The sequence below is a fragment of the Gymnoscopelus microlampas genome (genome assembly GCF_963454915.1).
Source record: "Gymnoscopelus microlampas genome assembly, chromosome: 11".
NCBI classification, from domain to species: Eukaryota; Metazoa; Chordata; class Actinopteri; order Myctophiformes; family Myctophidae; genus Gymnoscopelus; species Gymnoscopelus microlampas.
The window spans coordinates 16,830,181-16,850,718 of record NC_139948.1 but is presented as its reverse complement, the minus strand read 5'-3'; the positions used below and the strand labels follow the sequence as shown (position 1 = coordinate 16,850,718).

At 44.2% G+C, this 20,538-nt stretch overlaps 1 protein-coding gene across 1 annotated transcript in view; it reads right to left on the bottom strand.

Moving 5' to 3' along the window:
- Nucleotides 1–20,538, bottom strand: part of LOC311054978 (microtubule-associated serine/threonine-protein kinase 1-like) — a 57,507-nt gene that overhangs the window by 23,647 nt on the left and 13,322 nt on the right. Inside the window, exons 4-6 of the mRNA XM_084071022.1 lie at nt 5,757–5,851; nt 4,131–4,206; nt 2,055–2,127 (exon numbers count right to left, since the gene is read on the bottom strand). Of these exons, the coding sequence (XP_083927148.1) occupies nt 2,055–2,127; nt 4,131–4,206; nt 5,757–5,851 (244 nt within the window). The remainder of the gene's footprint in view (nt 1–2,054; nt 2,128–4,130; nt 4,207–5,756; nt 5,852–20,538) is intronic.

The window sequence follows — 20,538 nt, the reverse complement described above, 5'->3', positions numbered from 1 at the left end:
TACATCTCAGAGGTAAATATTGTACTTTTACTCCACTACAATTATTTGAAAACTTTAGTTACTAGTTACTTTTGATTATTATTATTATTACAAAACATACATTACCCTGTATACATTTCAACCATTTTAGAATAGCAGATCTACAAGCTCACAATGCGTCGCAATGCAGCGCATTGTGAGCTTGTAGATCTGCTATTTTCAAAAGACTTTTACACATTGTATGCGTCAAATTTGTGAAATGGGACATTGTGCATAATGAGTACTTTCTACTTTTGGTACTTTAAGTATATCTTTTGTACTTTTACTCAATTAAATTTTGAATTCCGGACTCTTACTTGTAACAGAGTATTTCTAATGCAGTATTGATACTTTTACTTAAGCAAAGAATGTGAGTACTTTTTCCACCACTGATCCTTTCTAGGGTGGCCATCTAATGACAACCATGAATCTGTCGCAGCCAAAGACCCACCTCATCTCTACAGCCTCATTTGCCGTCAGTCAAAGCAATGAGACCTGGACCTTCACCACTCACTCCGCTAATTGCACAATCAATCACCGATCAATCGCAGGTGAGAGACAACGGAATGAAGCCACACCAACAGGCTAGATGCCAGCATGGAGCTATGGGAAGACGGTTGTCTGCAGGTGCTCATCTGTTTCATGTCATTTAAAGGTTGTGTAAGGATTACATGGATTATGTGTCTACTGAGCTGTCGACCTACTTACCTGTCTACCTACTTACCAGAGTTCCCCCCCCCCCCCACTACGTGTCACTCATTTGACACGCGTGCACATTTGCACTCAAAGGACCATAAAGAAAATAAGCTTTCAAGCTTTTTTGTGTTTTATGCTTTTGATAGATATGAACAGATACAGTATATGTTCATGTATATGCATTTTTTCAATTAAAACATTAATCACTCAATCAAAAACCTTCCATTCTATCTACCCGTACCCATGTACTTATCTAACAACCCCCATGCAGCACTACCTTCTAAAAGCCTGATCATACAACGGCAATAGTTTGTTTCCCCCCCATACCATTACAAGCAAGACTTGTGTGGAAAGAGAAGGGGAGTGGCAATGGTGACCGCATCATTGGAGTGCTGAAAAACGTTGAAGCCAGCTAAACATTTTTTTTAAAGCTTTTGTAGCTCGTCACACAGCAACAAGTGTCCAGCGTCAGTTGTCGCTGGCTTCCACTGAAAATGACTCGTAGCCTGTCGATTATTATGCTTTATTTAAAAAAATAGGTCAGGGAGACAGGAAACCAAGGGAAGAGAGAGAGGAGAGACAAGATGGGGGTCCGATCCAAACTCGTTTCCTCTCCTCGTGCTCACTAGGAGACATGGTCTGTGCACTACCTGCCCGAGCCACCAGATACCCATGATCTACTTTTTATAAGTGGTTAACACATTAACCCTGGCAAGTCATTATAGGCAAAAATTCTCTAAAACAGCCTAGGCTTATATTATATATATATATACATATATATATATATATGTGTGTGTAGAGAGAGAGAGAGAGAGAGAGAGAGAGAGAGAGAGAGAGAGAGAGAGAGAGAGAGAGAGAGAGAGAGAGAGAGAGATATAGATATGAAGCTGATCAGCTATTTACGTTGCACGCCGGTGTCAGGATTAAAAGGTTAAATATAGCCTGTGGTTAATTGTTGTTTTATCCAATGGTCTTTCTCTAATGGAAGCAACTATCAAGCACCCCTATAATATTAAATATTAAATACTATTAAATTGATTCATTCAATTAACGGATTACTTTCAGATAATGGCTAGATGGACAGCTGGGGCATGCAGCTAGCTGACTGGACAGTGTGTTGACCACATTATCAACGTCCCACATTTGATTTTGTTGCTGCTTTTATGTGACACTGTAGTATGACAAAGTAGGGCATTCATTTGCGATAAAGCATAAAAAGTTTAAACATAGAGATAAGAGGTTTCTGCCCGACAGCAACGATTTCCATTGGAGACTTGTGTAGCATGTCTTTCCCCGCCTGCCAAAATAATAGCCAAATGATATAAAACAAATCTGTGTACCGTTGAGCTGGGTGTGTTGGTTCCATATCCAGAAGAGGGCAGAGATGCCAACGACCATCGCCGACCATCCGCTCTGTAAAGGAGGATGACAGATACACACATACCGTAAACACATGCTGTACACTACAACACATGTACTGTTCTCTGTACCACGTGAAAAATTAACTGTGTTTCATTTACAGTTGACTGCATTTGAGATGCATTTGCTAGTACATCTTAATAATCACATAATGACTGAGCATCATCATCAATCACCATTTGTTTAGTTAAGCTGCGAAGCGAATGCTTCGCAGCTTAACTAAACACTGCCTTATTGTAATGAGGCAGCCTGTCTGTCTGTCTGTCTGTCTGTCTGTCTGTCTGTCTGTCTGTCTCTATGTAAAATGTACTGTACATTTGCAGAATTAGATTTTCTGGGGTGATGGAGGGGAAATCCATGCCTCTGCTTTTGATATCCCTGGCTAGCCCCCCTCTGATTTTTTTGCGGTGGGGATTGGGGTTTAGCTCTGCTTCTGGTCAGACTGAATTAAAAGCATGTATTTACTTTGGGAAATGTAGACTGTCTAATATGTTTGATATTTGTGTTTCAATCAAAATGTATTGTGTTAACCCCATTAACCCTGGCATCCTCATTTGAGGCAAATTGGTCAATTGGTAAACTTTTCCCCAAAACAAATTTAAATAGCTAAATTCTACAAGCTCACAACGCGTTGGCTTGTAGATCAGCTATTTTCACTATTTATCTTACAACATATTTCATTTGTTAAGAAAATGTCCTCCCATTCAAACCATGCAATGTACATCACTGTGATAAAAATGTTAAAACAAATGTGGACTGAAACAGACTAGATCACCACCATATAACTCACCTGAGAGGTAATGAACCACGTGAGTCAACTATGCACACTTCTTGATTTATCTTATATTTTTCCAGTGAAGTAGGAATGATTAGTAATCATTATCATTAGCTATGAGCGTTCATATCCCATCGCCCACATCCATGGATTCCCCAGATACAATTTCAGCTGTGCTGCTAGAGTTTCACTGAGCACCCAATGTCCTTCACCACAGCCAGGTTATTCCCATGAGGCCTTCCTCCGCCAGGAGAACACAGAGGATCTCATTCATTGCGTCTCTACGTACGTAGAGCGCCTTGACAGACAGCCAGACGGATTTGATAAATGAGGAACTTGGATTTGCGGCGAGGAGAATGCTCCTGCTGACACTGTGTTTGACTGAGGAGAAGAGACACGGTGGGAGGTAAACAACAGCCTAACGGCTGATTCACACACACAACACTCTGTCCTATAGAACATGGGTTCCCAAACTTTTTAGCCCGCGACCCCAAAATAAGGCGGAAATTGACTCGCGACCCCACCTAAACCTGGAGGTAATTTATGCACATAAACTTGCACGTTCGGTGTGCATTTGTAATGTGTTAAAATGGTAAAATGTACCATTTGTGATCATTTTAGATGGTATTTCATCCATTCTGTTGAATTTAAAGTAAAAAAATTTTTTTTTTTTTTTTCTTTTTTTTTTTTAATGACCCAAAATAATTTCGCGACCCCACGTCAGTCTCCCGCGACCCCAAGTGGGGTCGCGACCCCTACTTTGGGAACCCCTGCTATAGAACGCACAGATACATGCATACTACACAATAAAGGAAAGGGAGGATTTTATGGTCCTAAGGGGAAGGGAAATTGCTTTTACAGCTTCACCGAGCTGATGGCTGATCAGCAATAAATGGGGCGGGGGGGGGGGGCGCGCTCGGGGGGGGTGGGGCTGACATGTCCTCTATTTCTTTTCTCTCTCTATTTCTCCCTCCTGACTACATCGATACATTTATATCTCTATCACCCAGGGACCCTTTCAGGTCCATTTGTTTAACATTGTGTCCATCTCTTGTGTATAGACATGTACGTATGCACAATGCACAATACACACACACACACACACACACACACACACACACACACACACACACACACACACACACACACACACACACACACACACACACACACACACACACACACACACACACACACACACACAGTGTCAGAGAGCTGTTACCTTCTGGAGGAGGCGAATGAGAAGTGTGCTGGGTTGCTGGGAGAGAAGTTCCGTGGGCTGTCCAGAGGACTACTTCCTGGAAGCAGGAAGAACCAGAGAGAGAGAGAGAGAGAGAGAGAGAGAGAGAGAGAGAGAGAGAGAGAGAGAGAGAGAGAGAGAGAGAGAGGAATAAATGAGAAAAAGGCGATGAACCAGGGGTGCAGCCATGGAAAGCAGGCCCACCCAATCGATTTAGCAAGAAAATCTTATAAAATGCTGATAATAAATCGGTAAAATTAGGCAAAAATAAGAATTAAATAACATAACCCTAACCCTAAAACCGAAATAATGTAACAAAAAAACGAAACGCGTACGGGTCGGGCACGCATGCACACACACGTGCTGCACGCACGTGCATACGTGCCCGCCCGCTCCTGCCTAGCCCCAGCCTATACTAGCGTTCTGGCTGCGCCACTGCGATGAACAGAGAGGAAAACAGGCTTTGTGTGACAGGTGTGAGATGTTCTTTTCTACAGCGAACACGAAACCAGGGAAGCGGCATCAAACCTGTCTACCTTCCTTCCATCATTTCCCTGCACACTTAATGCACATCTACAACAGCTGTTTTGTGGACCAGCCCTTGCACATTCGGCTATGACAGATTATACATTTCATATTTAACGGCACGTCAGGTGTAAAATGAATGTTTTGTTTTTCATGTGTTCACGAGTCTCCCTTGAATAATGCATCTGTCTCTTCTTTGGCAAGTTCAATGCATAAGAAGCTTATCTTTCTATAATGTTGCTACTACATTTTCATTGTGGATGTGTTTATATGAACTTATATGAACCCTACTGGAAGGTTTGGGCTGCAGTACGCCCATATATAGTATAGTAAAAACTATCAAATAGTTTCTGCCTCAGTTTATGTATCCCTCGAGAAACTGCAATGTTGTTGCCAAAAACTGTTTGTTAAAAGTAAGTGTAAGTATCAAATTGAAAGTAAGTACTAAGTTCTCTAAGTACAGAGAGAACAGTAACGTATCCCTACAAAAAGAAAAGTCACAAAAAATCTAATCATAATAAAAAGTGAGAGTGATGTGACAGTGGCAATTGCAAAACAAAGTGGCTATATTGTAAAAAAAACAAGTAATGAACAAGGATATAAATCATGTTAAACAATCTCTGCCAGAGTCAACCGCGTAATTGTACACAATCCAGACATAAATTAAAAAAATAAATAGCCCCCTCTGATTCACATGGAGTCACCTGCCGCTTCTTTTGAGTTTGACTGGGAGGGCATAACGCATTTGGAGAAACAAGCTATCCTTCCCATTTCTGCACCCCGCTAAACAGGTGCCCCGCCCCCGACCAACATGTATGAGTTGCTATAGTGCAGCAATAGAGATTCAGTACTGTGGTACCACCCGGCGAACACATCCTATTGAGTTCGTTGGAACGCCTGGCCAAGCCAATGGCACCGTGGAGGAATCGAACCGCAGTCTCCACAGTGGTGGGCAGGAACCTTACCCCCGCACCACCCGGACACGGACAGCCGATAACAATAAACCTTTCTGCTGAAATGAATGTGAACATGTGAGGGGAAGGTTGTCAAAGCAAAGGGAGGGGACAGACGGCGCTTACATACCTAGGTGTCCAGGTAGTGGCAGGGGCGAATGTGGGCGAGGCAGGGTGGGCGACGTGGTGGTCAGGATCAAACTCTTCCTGTTGCTGGCACGGCAGCTGCACAGAGAGAGAGAGAGAGACAGAAAGAGAGAGGGTTGAGGTTAGGCATATGTTAATGTTAGGGTAAGGTGATACAGAATGAATTTTAGGCAATACAACCTCCCCCAAATTTTGCCGACGGCCAACAAGTGTGTTGTGGATGCGGCCGCGCGTGTGTGTGTGTGTGTGTGTATTCTCGCAGCCTGATCGCCAGAGAATTGAGTATACATTGCACGGATCCAGTGCATGTCATTCCGTGCATAGTCGCCTAGAAACCCTGAAATTCCGTGCATATGTACGGCGAGTCCCACGGTGGGCTTAACCAGTCGCAACCCGGAAAAACCCGGAAGCAGAGCAGTCCCCGCAACAAAATTTACGATTCTGTGCCATTCGGTAAAGGGCTCTGAGTAGGCTCAAGGGAATGTCGCAACGTTCGGGACGGCAACTCGCTCGCTTTAGCTCGCTCGGTGGTCCCTTAAGTGGCGACAATTCCCTTGAGACTGCGCGCCTCCGAAATGGTTTAGTCACAATGGGGGAGATGCGAGGCGACTATGCACGGATTTTCGGGTTTTCCAGTTGTCTATGCACGGAATTTGAAAAACAATGAGAACGTTTCCTCTGGCGATCGGGTTGATTCTCGTCACTGTCAGGCAGAAACCTCGTATCTCCATGTTTCAACTTTTTATCAGTTTTTTTCCCGGCAATGAATGCCTTACCTCCTAGTCATACAAGAGTGTTGCACAAAACTATTGAAAATAGCAGATCTACAAGCTCACAGTGTGGCGCAGTGTGATGCGTTGTGAGCTTGTAGATCTTCTATTTTCACTATTTGATATATTTTTCAAATAATAATAAAAAAGGAATGGTTTCGGACATACACGGTTTCCACCTGACAGCAACGATATGCCAGGGTCGGGTGGCATAGAGTGAATACAGAGGTACAGATGCATGGGAGAGGATGCTGAGCTCACTGCAGGAGGAGCACAGCGATAAAGAGAATTCAATTTCCTCTGCCATCCATCCAGCCCGGCCATCTCCTCTCCCACCAAGATAAGGATGGAGAGAGGGAGGGTATGAGGGAGAGAAAGAGAGAGCCGGAGGGAGAGACGCAACAAGGAGGAGGCAGAGAAACAGGAAAGCTTTCCAAAGTTCTATGACATCATTTCTCTATCGGGAAGCTAATGGCCGTCATTACCTCCAGTGTCACACCTCATCCAACCACTCATTGTCATTACACATGATGACTCTATCTGACTCACACAGCTTTACATACTGTAATGCCTCTGCCGTCACACAATTTTGACTTTTCAACCACTTAAACCAGTGGTCCGGGGACCACCAGTGGTCCTTGAGGGAGTTCCAGGGGGTCCCCAGCTAAATGATAGATAGGAACAAAATGGACCCTTATGGGTCTGTAACTCTGAGAGTGTACAAATGGAACCAAATGGACCCGTTAGGGTCCATTTGGTTCCATTTGTACACTCTCAGAGTTAAATTAACATTGATTTTATAATATAAATTGGGGTCCCAGAGATAGAAATACCATTAAATGGGGGTCTGTAGCCTAATGCATGTCAAACTGGGGGTCCTTGAAATTAAAATGGTTGAGAATCGCTGCTAGAGCCGTAGAAATCTTCTCTTATTGGGGGTACCTGGCATATCTTTTCAAATGGGGGTCCCTGGGCTAATGTGTGTCAATTTGGGGGTCCTTGACGCAAAAAAGGTTGAAAACCACTGACTTAAACCCTTTGATACTTAGTATATTGGACCTGAGTTGGCTCTGTACTAGGTACGTTCTTTTTTTCTCCAAATCTGTCTGTCTGTGGTCTAATCAAATGAAAAAGGTTGAGAATCACTGATGTAAAGAAATGCAAATGACACATGGGTTTGATCAACAAGGAGAAAAGGCTCGCGTCAGGATGACAGATGGCTCCCATTCAGCGCTCTATAATGCTACCATGCTACGTTGTCGTCTCAGTCTGAGGCAGAGAATGGACCACCCTATCTATCCATCCACCCACTGCCATCACATGGGTCCGCATGTGAGCGAGACTGACTTTAACACACACACACACACACACACACACACCTCTAGACGAGACATGGTCCAGCAGTCACGTTCTTGCACATACAGCCAGTCACGCTTGCACGCATGCACGCCGCACGCACGCACGCTTACACACACACACACACACACACACACACACACACACACACACACACACACACACACACACACACACACACACACACACACACACACACACACACACACACACACACACACACACACACACACACCTTCTCTGGCGCCTGCAGACTAGAGACGTGAGCTGACTGAGATGTGATCAACACATAAGAGATGAGAAAGTAACAGTTGGAGGTGAGCGAGCGAGAGAGAGAGAGAGAGAGAGAGAGAGAGAGAGAGAGAGAGAGAGAGAGAGAGAGAGAGAGAGAGAGAGAGAGAAGAGAGAAAGACGTAAACCGAAGCCGTCTTTACACAGAGAGAATTTAACCACCCTTAAACCCTAATACTTCATTGACCGGAGTCCCTCAGGGGTCTGTACTATGGCGCCCTGCTTTTTTCTCTCTGCACCAAATCTCTCAGCTGAAAATAGCTTGTAGATCTGCTACTTTCACCAAAAGTTCCCCAGAATAGGGACGCTAGGGCTCGTGTGGTTAAAGCTTTACTTTGTTTATTTAAGGCCTTTGACATGCAGGTTTAGCAGTCACATTTAGTAATCAGATCCAGAGCATGAGTGGACAGGGGTGGATTCAGCAGCTTCCTAAAGAACACTCTGACAGGGCACATGGACTACGAACCAGTAACATTTGAGTTACGGTCAACCTTATCCTCACCATGACCGTCACAGAACAACACAGACGTTTACAAAATCTGTCATAAAAGGGGGGATTTTAAAAAGGCCAAGATTTCAGTGCTAAGTGGAGGCTACGTTGTCCATACAATTGTTTCCAGGGTGAGATGGTTGGAGAGAGAGGAATCTACACGGTAGTGAGGGTACAGTCACGCATACTGTCAGTGTTGCCATGTCTGCTTATTATAAGCGACTTTGGGTAGTTGCGGGTTGAACTTTTTTGGGCTTGTTGCTTATTTGGGCTTCCTTCCTATTCCTAATGTTGTTTAAACCAATAGTTACAAATCAAGTACCCCCATATTAATTCATATCAATAGTTCCTGGATGTTACCAGCACACAGAAATACAGCTGAATATACCATTTGTGATGCAGTTTTAAAAGGTAAGACATTTAAAGTGTCATATTATCAAAAGATGAATTGCCTGCTAGAGAACTTCCGGGAAGTATCTGAGGTCTACGTGACTCACGTGATGATCAAACATTATGGACTTCCATTGACTTGACTCTCACTTCACATGGCTCTAAAAGACAACAGCAACAACATGCCAGCTGGATATCTCACCGTCTTAGCTACAGTGTCAGTCTTGAATAATGAACAATAAAATGTTTAATATACGGTATGTAGCTGTAACAATTGCTTCAATTTGTAAAGATGCTCACATTTTCTTTTTATGTTGCCTTCAGGGGATTCTGTAAGGAGCAGCTGATCTTCCAGTCCAATGGAAAGATTTTGGCATTGGGACGCGGTAGAAAATGGCTGACTGGCAGTCCCCTACCTACTGAACTAGGGACTGGTGTGAAACACGCACACACAGTGACAGAGTGACGGAACCCTGCCAACAGCCAATCCCTGCCACAGCTGTGTCAGCAGCCCCGCCCCAACGGCTCCAGCTAATACCGCTAATTGAGATTGTGACTCTGCATTAAAGCTCTTTGCTAATGTTAACAGCCATGGTTAAGGGAAGTATTAAATTAAATTAACATTGATTCGTTTTATACCTTCAAACACTGCACTATCAGAATTAAATTAACACACAGGTTTTGTTGTGCATCTATCTCTAAGACGATGTAATAATAAGCCACAAAAGAACTTTGGATTGCCTATCGGCCTCTACTATCTCTTTTCATTATCTAAATTGTGCAGGATGTTCTAATCGATCAGATCTATAGCCGGCTGTATGGTTATTGATCATATGTGTCAATGGCGTAGATTTAATGTGTACATGCAATACCCTCTGTAAAAGTGGATCAATTATATGTCTGACATTGTTCTAACCTCGCTGGTACACAGTAAAATCTTCATTGTTCATTGAAGAGGGCCCCTTAATGGGTCCATTACGTTTCATTTGTACCCTCTCAGAGTTACAGTAAATTAACACTGAGGATTTTACCGTGCAGACTGAAGATGGCTTTGAGCGGTGTCAATCTTGGATTCCAGAAATCAATGTTTTGGCCCTCTGGAGGTGTCATGGCATTTTAGTGATACAACAAAGCCTCACCCCCCCAGCGCTATCTTTCTCTCATCTCAACTGTCCTTGTGTATCATTTGTCCAAACCCTGTGTGTGTGTGTGTGTGTGTGTGTGTGTGTGTGTGTGTGTGTGTGTGTGTGTGTGTGTGTGTGTGTGTGTGTGTGTGTGTGTGTGTGTGTGTGTGTGTGTGTGTGTGTGTGTGTGTGTGTGTGTGTGTGTGTGTGTGTGTGTGTGTGTGTGTGTGTGTGTGCGTGTGTGTGTGTGTTTGAGGGCAATAGCTTTTCTCTGGCTCTCGTCACTTTTTAATTGCCCCTTCAAAATAACCAACAGAGGAGGCTGACATCTGAGGCAAAACTACACTGAGCGGAAATTGAGTGGAAAAAAACATCGAGAGAGAGAGAGAGAGGTTGTAAAGGCATTATGGCGCTGCTATTATATAGCATCTCTGTGGCTCAGTCAGACCTTGGTTAAAGCCTTCTCAATGCCACAGGAAATCAATGGTCGTGACTCGTGAGATATGCACATGCGAGCGAGCACATGCACGTGCGCAGGCACACACACACACACACACACACACACACACACACACACAGTACTTGGCCTTGAGTTTCCCTGTGTACAAGGAAAACACTGGCAAGGTGTAAACATGTAAGGACTAGTAGTAGTAGTTGTGTGTATTTATTTTACAATGCACAGGCAGTCAGTCCACCGTGCACAGAATCTCACATAGCTCACACAAAGAGATGGTCATTTGTATGGTCTGTCGAGTTCATGGATTGACCAGGGAATTGAATGAGAGAGAAAGAGGGAGAGAAAGAGAGAAAGACAGACAGACAAGACAGACAGACAGTGAGAGTTAGAGAGAGAGGGGGGGGGGCATTGCAGGACCACTGCCCTCAGTAAATCGTGTGCCTAACTGGCTGACTCCCCACAAGTTGGACAGCTTGTTGGAGAGGAGAGAGAGAGAGAGAGAGAGAGAGAGAGAGAGAGAGAGAGAGAGAGAGAGAGAGAGAGAGAGAGAGAGAGAGAGAGAGAGAGACACACACACCACACACACACACACACACACACACACACACACACACACACAGAGAAAGAGATTCCCTGCTATCTGTTTTAAAGGTTGTATCCCAAGTGAATGTAAAACATTGAAATACTGCTGTCAAATACATAGCTTTATCCAAAGCTAACCTTTCCTATATGGATGTATAACCATTTCTTAAAATGCGCTACACTCCCCCCACCAGCCTAGGGAGCCCAGGGCCGAGCTCATGCCTCCTTCAATTCATGAGAGCCAACTGACCTTCTTGTCACCTGACAGGGGGGAGTTTCCCCAGTACGACGTAGCGCTGGGAGGGACACGTTATTCCAACCAGTTCCCTTCCCCTCGATCAGGCTGTCATGGGGGAGGCGGTATAGCGACCAGGATTACTACATGTTTTTGTGAGGGTATTAACTACCCTAGGAGACACGGGGAGAACATGCAAACTCCACACAGAGTAGGCCCTTTCGCCAACCCCACCTAGGGTATGGGCGCTGATGACGCGGAGGAGAAGACACGCCCGCCGCGACCTACTGCGCCAATTATTATTTTATTTTTTCATAGATGAATGCCCTAGTTTGTCATATAACATCAAAAGTAACAAAAATAAAAGCGTTTCAGACGGTAGAAGCATGCGCAGTACAATTATAAATGCGGAAGTCTTGCAATACCAGATGTGGCCACCAGGCTTCTGTGGCTTCAATAATCCTTTGTGGTTCTGGGGTCTTGGTTACACCCGACAGTGACGATATGTTGGTGTTAATCAGACATTCAGCTTTAACCGAACAGCCTTGCTCTCTTGCGCGCGCGCGCACACGTGAGTGCGTGCGTGTGTGCGTGCGTGCGTGCGTGCGTCTGTGTGCCCACTGGCCAGCAACATCGTAAATGGATGCAGTCTCAGTATTTCAATGGATGAAGAAACACATGACACACAATTGGTTCTCAGCAGTGCTGTGTGCATGTCTGCGATTGGTTACCGCTCTATAGCCCAGCTGGACATTGCCTGGAGGTCGGTGGGTCTGAGGGTATTAATTTGTAAGAATTACACAGTCATCATTGACCAATTTGTAAAAGGAATTAACGTTCTGGCAGTGTGCATATGGAATATGGCAATGATCGATGTAGTCACACAGATAGACACACAGACAGACAGACAGACAGGGGTGAATGCAAGATTCTCTGATAATGACAAAAGAAAGTGAGAAAAACTGTGAAAGAAACAAGTGCTTAAATACTGGGGGAAAGAGGAAGTTCTCTATATTTGTGTGTCACACACACACAAATATTCTCATGTTACAAACATGAGCATGCATAAACATAAGCAGCATGAATAAATAGGATGCAAAACGAAAACATGAAAAGAAGCCCACTTCATCTGTTTGTTCTTTCTCACCCCCCCCCCCCCCCCCCCCACGTTCCCTCGCTCCTTTTTCCAATTAACACCATGTGGAAATGGCCCCTTTACATTGATCAACACACCTGACCATTCATGCAACACTGAGATGATACAAATTGAATCCCTGACATAGCAACAAACATTTAGCCAGAAGATGAGCCTGTGTGAAGCCTTCAAAAGGAGGGAACAAAGACGAAAACGAGAGATAGGTGAGGGGACACGTGAGGGGAAGAAGAGAGAGAGAGAGAGAGAGAGAGAGAGAGAGAGAGAGAGAGAGAGAGAGAGAGAGAGAGAGAGAGAGAGAGAGAGAGACACAGACAGACAGACAGACACATACAGACAGAGGGAGAGAGGGTGAAGAGATAACTACTATGTTATCCTAGTCAGGAATTGGTTTGTTTACATCCATAGCATGAGGAGAAGGATGTATGAAAGTGAAACCTAAAAAATGAAGAGTTTGGTATGTGTTGGGGGGGGGGGGCTGGATCAGTGAGCTTGCTGTGGTCACATGATGTCTTGTTGCTACGCAGTGTACAGGGGGAGGCTCTGCCAGGGCCAACGGGAGGCCACAGTGGAGGAGAGGAGAGGAGAGGAGAGGAGAGGAGAGGAGAGGAGAGGAGAGGAGAGGAGAGGAGAGGAGAGGAGAGGAGAGGGATGCTCATTACACGTTCAACGCAGTTCAAACAGGAGGAAACCCAGAGAGAGAGTGTAGGGGAAGAATTTAGAGTTTAGAAGGAAGGCAGGAAATAAACAAGACCAAGAGTCTAAAAGCCCCTTGAGGCTGTGCTACCCAACCAGACCAAATTGCTGACTTTGACTGAGACTGCAATAATTAAAACCCTGCGTTTAATTTATTACAGTGGCAGAAATGGGGGGTGAGGCATATTGTATAATCACTGGAGGAGGTGCTGGAGGAAAGGCCACAGGGTCACCAACATCAGCATTCATGCTGCAATCTTTCTATTGGATTGAAATCTAGTCTTGTTTGCAAAGTTGACATTTTGGCCTGAGGCTGGTGCTGGAGGAAATGTCATGGGGTCCAGTAATGTCATTTATTCACCAAGGAGAATGAATGTGCTCAGTAAGATTCATGGCAATCCCCCCATTCAATTTCTACATATGTTGGACCAACAGATGGACCGACAGACAGACAGATCAACACCACTTAGAACCCTGCTGATAGAGGGGCTGAAAACCAGACTTTCAGCTGAAGAGAAGTGGTATGCAGAGAAGTTAGAAGAAAGCAAAGGAATATGTCATGGATGTGACAACAACAACAAAACATCTGATATCGCTGATAACTCGTAAAAGCAACCAGAAGTCAAAAAGAAAAGAAAAGAACTGCTCCTCACTGCCCAGGCAAATTGACACTTGAACCAGATTATTAAAAGCCGCTTTTTTACTTTACTTACTAATTTCCCATCAGATAGGACATGTGAAAATCTCATGTAACACTGACAAAAAACTCTGCAACAGTGTTATGTGGGGAAGCAGGGAGTCAGGCAGGGGTCACAGGGGATGGCAATTACCATCCTCTAGCATTCACATTCAACTTTGACTCAGTTCTTTTATGCATATTTTCTCAACCTCTGAATCAATGTTTTAGCAGATTCATCTGATTTTCAGATCAGTGCATTGACCTACATCCACGCCCATCCATCTACTTGTGACATGTGACACAGGTTATATAGACAAATGTTGTCTTGTCCACAACCATAAATGAATACGTCATGTTTTTGCCACCCTGTAGTTTCTTTTCCCTGAAATGACACCTCTGGATTCAGGTTCAGAAATCGGCGAAGTTGCCTTTAAACAACTCGAGGGACCGGCCCATCCAAGCATCTACCACCACCTGCTCACTCATTACCAGAAGAGCACCAGTCAGTCAGTCAAACACAGAAATGCTCTTGCATCTATTTCAGCTTTAATTATAATTTTTCCTCCCAGTCGCCCAGACAGGACCGAAACTCCAACAACAAAAAAAAGACAGCAACGCCAGCACATCAGAGCAACCCAATATGCGCCAGGCGCTCCCTGGCACGCGCCCATATGCACTCACACTGTCACTGCAGAGCAGTTGAGAGTACAGCCCTATATAACGTCCTCCCGAGATCACGCAAATTCAGCTGTTTAGATGACACTCAGATAGTGGGTCATCAACCTAAACGGTGTCAAATAATGATAAAGATATGACTGTGATTACTGGACATGTTCAAGTAGAGCACTGGTTCTCAATGTGGGGTCTGGGGACCCCCGGGGGTCCTTGTGGGTCTTGTGGGAGCTCCAGGGTGTCCGGAGCTAAATGATTGATAGTTACAGTAGTAACTAAATGGACCCTTACTGGTCTAAGAGTGTCCAAATGGAACCATTTGGTTCCATTTGTACACCCTCAGAGTTAAATTAAGGGAGAGTATTTTACAGTATAGAATGGGGTCCCAGAGATAAAACTTGTGTCATCCTTGGACCTTGGCCTAATGCACATACAATTGGGGGTCCTTGAACCTACAGTAAAAAGGTTGACTCACTGATGTACACGCAGCACAGATGAGGGTGACATTATTCCTACTGCAGAGTACGGAGCCTGTTCAGTGCACTGGGTCCCAAGCAAATCCATTGTAAAAAAAGAAAAAATAAGAAGCCAAGGACAGATGCTAAAGTGGCTAATGGAGGAGGCCCATGCCCCTCAGATTTCCACTGAAGTGCCGCGCCTGCAGAGTGTTAAATGTAAAAAAAGAAAATCATTGCCTGGCCTTAATTTACAACAACCGCAAGGAAAAGTCAAACTAGCGCATTGACTCGTCTTCCAGGATTCCCCCATACTCCTTACTCCCTCGCCCAGCGCCTCCTCCTCCTCCTCCTCCTCCTACGCACATTCTAAAGTCTCATCGCAAAGTAATGCTGCATTTCTACTCTGTCATACCATGGTGCCGCGTGACAATAAATTGCTGATAAAGCTCACAACGTGTTGTGACGTTGACGCATTGTAATCTTGTAGGCTATTTCTGGCACACAACACTGTCATACAGTGACAAGTATAAATCAGGCTTAACACTTAACGCTCTTCCACTTTATGCTGCATTCATGCTAGCAGCCGCTAAGCAACAGGCCACAAGTCATTTTCTATGTACGCCAGCAACAAACTGATGCCTGACACTTTTTCCACACCTGATGATTTGTTAAACCATTTCCACTCCCTTTCTCTCTCCCCACAATTCCTGCTCTGTTCCATAAATGGAAGAAAAAAGATTATGCTTGCCGTTAACCAGTTCCCTTGTGATGTTTTACTTGTGGCTTGAGCAACGCTTCAATGGCGACTCGGCAGCAATGTGGCTGACCACGCTTGGTGGTTTTGTAGCTTTGTCACCACTGGTGTGAACACAGCATGAGATGCTTAACCACTAAAACCCTCTAGTCTTAGAGAACCGGACATGAGTTACAGCTGTACTTTGACCGCTTTCTTCCGTCTAATAGCAAATCTCTTCACCAAAAATAGCCGATCCACAAGCTCACAACACGTTGCGTTGCGATGTGTTGTGAGCGTTCCCCCCAGAATAGGGATGCTGGGGTTCAAGTGGTTAAGAGGGGAATTCACTGTTTTCTTGTTAGCTCCCGCCATGAACTAAAGGACCACTGAGTGCGTGGCAGCTGACAGCAGCTAGATCTATCGAGCGCCAAGTTCAATTCAGCGGCACTGAGGAGCTCGGGATTTTCAAAAGAAGCTTGTAAGTGAAGCTCAGAGAGAGAGAGAAAGGAGCTGGCCAGAAGATCAAAGAGCATCAGAGAGCCATTAGTCAAGGAACTAAACGCACAGGACGCCCTTACTGAAAGTGAGGGGAGCTAATGGGAGCATTGTTCTTCAGCAGTGGATATTGAGAGGAGACCCCTGGGGGGCACGGATGAAGCACTCTCAAAGACAAGGCTCTCAGTTTGGGGCCCCGGTGTGTTGGCCCCACCCCTGACAGGTCTGCCTTGATGTGCAGGTTAAGTGGTTGGTAAGTGGGGTGGAATGGCACTCGAATGTGCTTATCATAAGGAGTGTTTGTGCGCATGTGCGTGCTCACGCATGAACACACACGCATGCACACAACAAGTGCTATTTATCCTCTTGTCTGCAAATTACACCTGAGGCCAAACACACAGCATTAATTGCCTTTCCTGTCCTCTTTTTTCTCTCTATTCTTACTCTTAACAATCTCCACATTCTGTATTCAGCTCACTCACCCTCTGCATTAAAACAGCGCACGCACGCACGCGCACGCGCACACACAAACACAAACACACACACACACACACACACACACACACACACACGTGTGCAGGCGCTACAAATCATTGTCCCTTTCGTGAAACCCAAAGTAGAAAAACAAGAAAGAGGGGAGGGGGTGATAAAGAGAGAGAAAGGAAGAGAGGGAGAGAGGGAGAGAGAGAGAGAGAGAGAGAGAGAGAGAGAGAGAGAGAGAGAGAGAGAGAGAGAGAGATAGAGGGAAGGAGGGAGAGGGAGAGAACGAGGGAGGGAGAGAGAGAGGAGAAGAAAGAGGCGGTCAAAGGCAGTGTGTTTGTCTTCCTTGTGCACGTAACTCGTAGCTGGTCTCTAATGAAAGAAGAGTTGGTAGATATCCCCCAGGGCCCTGCATGCATGTGCTCATGTACACTCTCCTCCTCCTTCACTCCCTCCTTCTTTTCCACTCTCATGTTTATCTCACTCTCACTGTCTTCAGCTTATCCTTTCCTTTCACTCCCTTCATGTTAACAGCTACACCCAGTAGAACGTCACGACCATCTGCACCTGCTGAGCTACACAACACTGAGGTGACTGAGACCAGTTGTTCTCAACGTGGGGTCCAGGGACCCCCAGAGTTCTTTGAGGGGTTCCAGGGGGTCCCCAGCTAAATGACTGACAGTTAGGACAGACATTTGTACACTGTCAAAGTTGAATGCAGAATGTGGTTCCAGAGATTAAAATATATATATATTATCATCTGTGGTCTAATGCATATCAAACTGGGGGTCCTTGAAATGAAAAGGGTTGAGAATCACTGACGTAGCCTATAACCACTATTTTCATAATCCATTAATCTGTCAGATTTATAGGCAGTCTTTATGGAGCCATATAGCACAAGTCCAGCACTTTACCATATCTTGCTGGACAGTTTACACAGTAAAATCCTTAGTGTTCATTTAACTCTGAGAGTGTACAAATGGGACCAAAACCCCACCACAAGGGTCCATTTGGTCCCATTTGTACACTCTCTGAGTTGAATGTTCCATGTTTAAAATGCAACTAAAAACAGTTATATACAAATAGATGCATACACACAGAATAGATATATAGATACATATACTGTATATACAATAGACCATACAGGTAGAGATGACTAAGGGGTTTCTTAAGACTGCATGTGTTAAAATCATTGCAAACGGTGCACAATTTTAATAGTGGTGTGAATGATGCATCTACCATGTTAGCTGTAGGATGAATATAAACAACCGCCATAAATACTCCTGGAATTTCTCATGGCAAGCAGAACGGGCTCAATGAAATAGATAAAAGTTTTATGCAGCTTCACATGTTTACCCATGCAGAAGTCAACCTTCTTTTTACCTAACTTTTTACTTTATAATATCAAACAAAGAGAAGCATTCACATTTTGGTGTTGTAAGTAGTTGTAACATTAGAAATGTCAATATGATACATCACTAAACTGGTTCCTTCATTACTGAAATGGAATTTGATTAATTTACTGTAGTTTGATTAATCAAGTATTTTATTAATTTAGCTTCCTCCTCTATCAAATAGGGTTTTTCCGTACAGCAAAAGCAGGCGCAGGAAATCATTGGCATTCTGTAACGCAACAATGCAAACGTTAGAAAGAACCAAACTATTCAAATGAATAGAAACATGAAATGAAATGTTACAATGTTTTCTGTCAGTGTATATTTTTCACAGTGACAGTCATGTGCAAAACTAAATCCTCCCTCAAGCTTTCAAGTGTGCTGCAAGAGTTACTAAATAATTCAGACATGTAAAAACTAACATAAAAGTGGGACTCCCAATAACACCGCATCCGCAACAACTTCCCTCGAGTATTGCTGGGCTCAGGTGCATTGTGGCGAGACACTCGGCTATAATAGGCACCCCCTCCGAGTCAGTTCAGTCCCTGACCAGCAGGAGAGAATGAAGTCCCACAGAGGAACAGTGTGATGCCCACTGCTACTGCTGCCCACCATTAAGGAACCCCTGTGTTTTAATGTCAGCTCCACCCTTCAAACCGCTGACATTAATGTCAATTCAGTCAACTTAAGCACAGAGGTAAACAGCAAAGACGCTGTTATTTGCAATGAAGAAACAGAACATACCACGTACCAGCGATTCAAACAGACTACAAGTATAATGTAAAGGTCAAATTCTTGAACCTGAATGATTAATCAGCCTTTGAATGAATCACAGCGTTGGTGATTCATACATACGGTACTCACATGATCGATTTTAAGCAATTTGAGGGAGTGACAACTGAATTATTTCATGTATTCTTCTCTGAACTGAAAACTTTATTCAAACTACAGCAGTCTCAGGATTTATTACAAAGAGCCAGACATGCTAAAATATCCTTCAGAGCGATGAAAGATCCAGCTTTCCCAGTGGCCCCCTCCCCTGATGCTGCCTGACCCAAACTGGTTTAAGGGCAAAAAACATTCATTGATTTTCCCTGCTTCACTCAGGAAATCCTTCAACTTGAAGATTTACCGTCAGTGTTACAGAGTCAACGTCCAAAAGTTATCAATCATAGATTCCTTCAAAATAAATATAAAAATAAGGACACGTTGATATTTAAGAATGTGTTTCCTTCCTCCAGAGTGGACTATGTCCCAAATAATCAGAGCCAGGGAGTAAAAATCTGTGTAATCTATGAACATCAGTTTCTGATTAACAATCTAAAGCAAACAACCACTGACCCTCAAACTACAAACAATCATGTTCGCATAATAATACGAATGCCGTTGAGCGCATACAAAAATATGTATAATTAATGACTTCTCACATACGTTTCATCGTCCATAGTGAGGCTGGGATGCGTATATCTTTACTTAAATAATAAAAAGGCAAGCAACGCGTTCCGTGCTTTTCACTCACAACACATTTTGCACATGCTTCTTTAAATTCGCTTGAGGTGACAGAAAGGTTTTGTGTTTCCTTAAATGTAGCTTAAACATATGACATGCTACTGCACGTGTATTAAGTTATAGACACTTACAGTACTATACATCAGCTTAAAATATACGTCAAACACAAATCACTAAAAAGCTGAGTTAGCTTTTGTCATGGGTTGATACTGTATGCTATGCTGTACTGTACATGCAGGCTGACTGCATGAAGGACCTGATATACTGTGAGAGTATCAACCTTTCACAAAACCTACTCAGAGACTCTCTGTGGGCACACTCAGCACAACAGGGCAGACATTTAAAACCTGCTGTGATACACACAAATATACACACATGTGCACTCCCACACAAACACACACACACACACACACTGACGTTACAAACCACTCTGACAACATGAGCCTCCAACTAATGTTACTTATCCACTGTGTAGCCGCAAAGAGACATACAAGGCACGGGGAAAAGCCAAGTGAAAGCAAGAAACAGAGAGGTTGAAAGCAAAGAGACGGAGATAAAGCATAGATAGAGATAACGGCACTGCCACACCCCACGGTGCAGCCCGGCCCGACGGCAGCCTGCTCTGTAGGTCCTCTAGCTGTACCTTTGTGTGCGGCGGAACATGTTGCAGGAGATGGTATAGCTAGGCGTATGTTGCTGGAGATGGTGTAGCTAGGCGTAGCACTGAGCAACAGCGGTGGCTGAACGTCGAGGGAGAGCAGTCGGGACGCAGCAGAGTTCCTGTGTCATCGCAGTGTG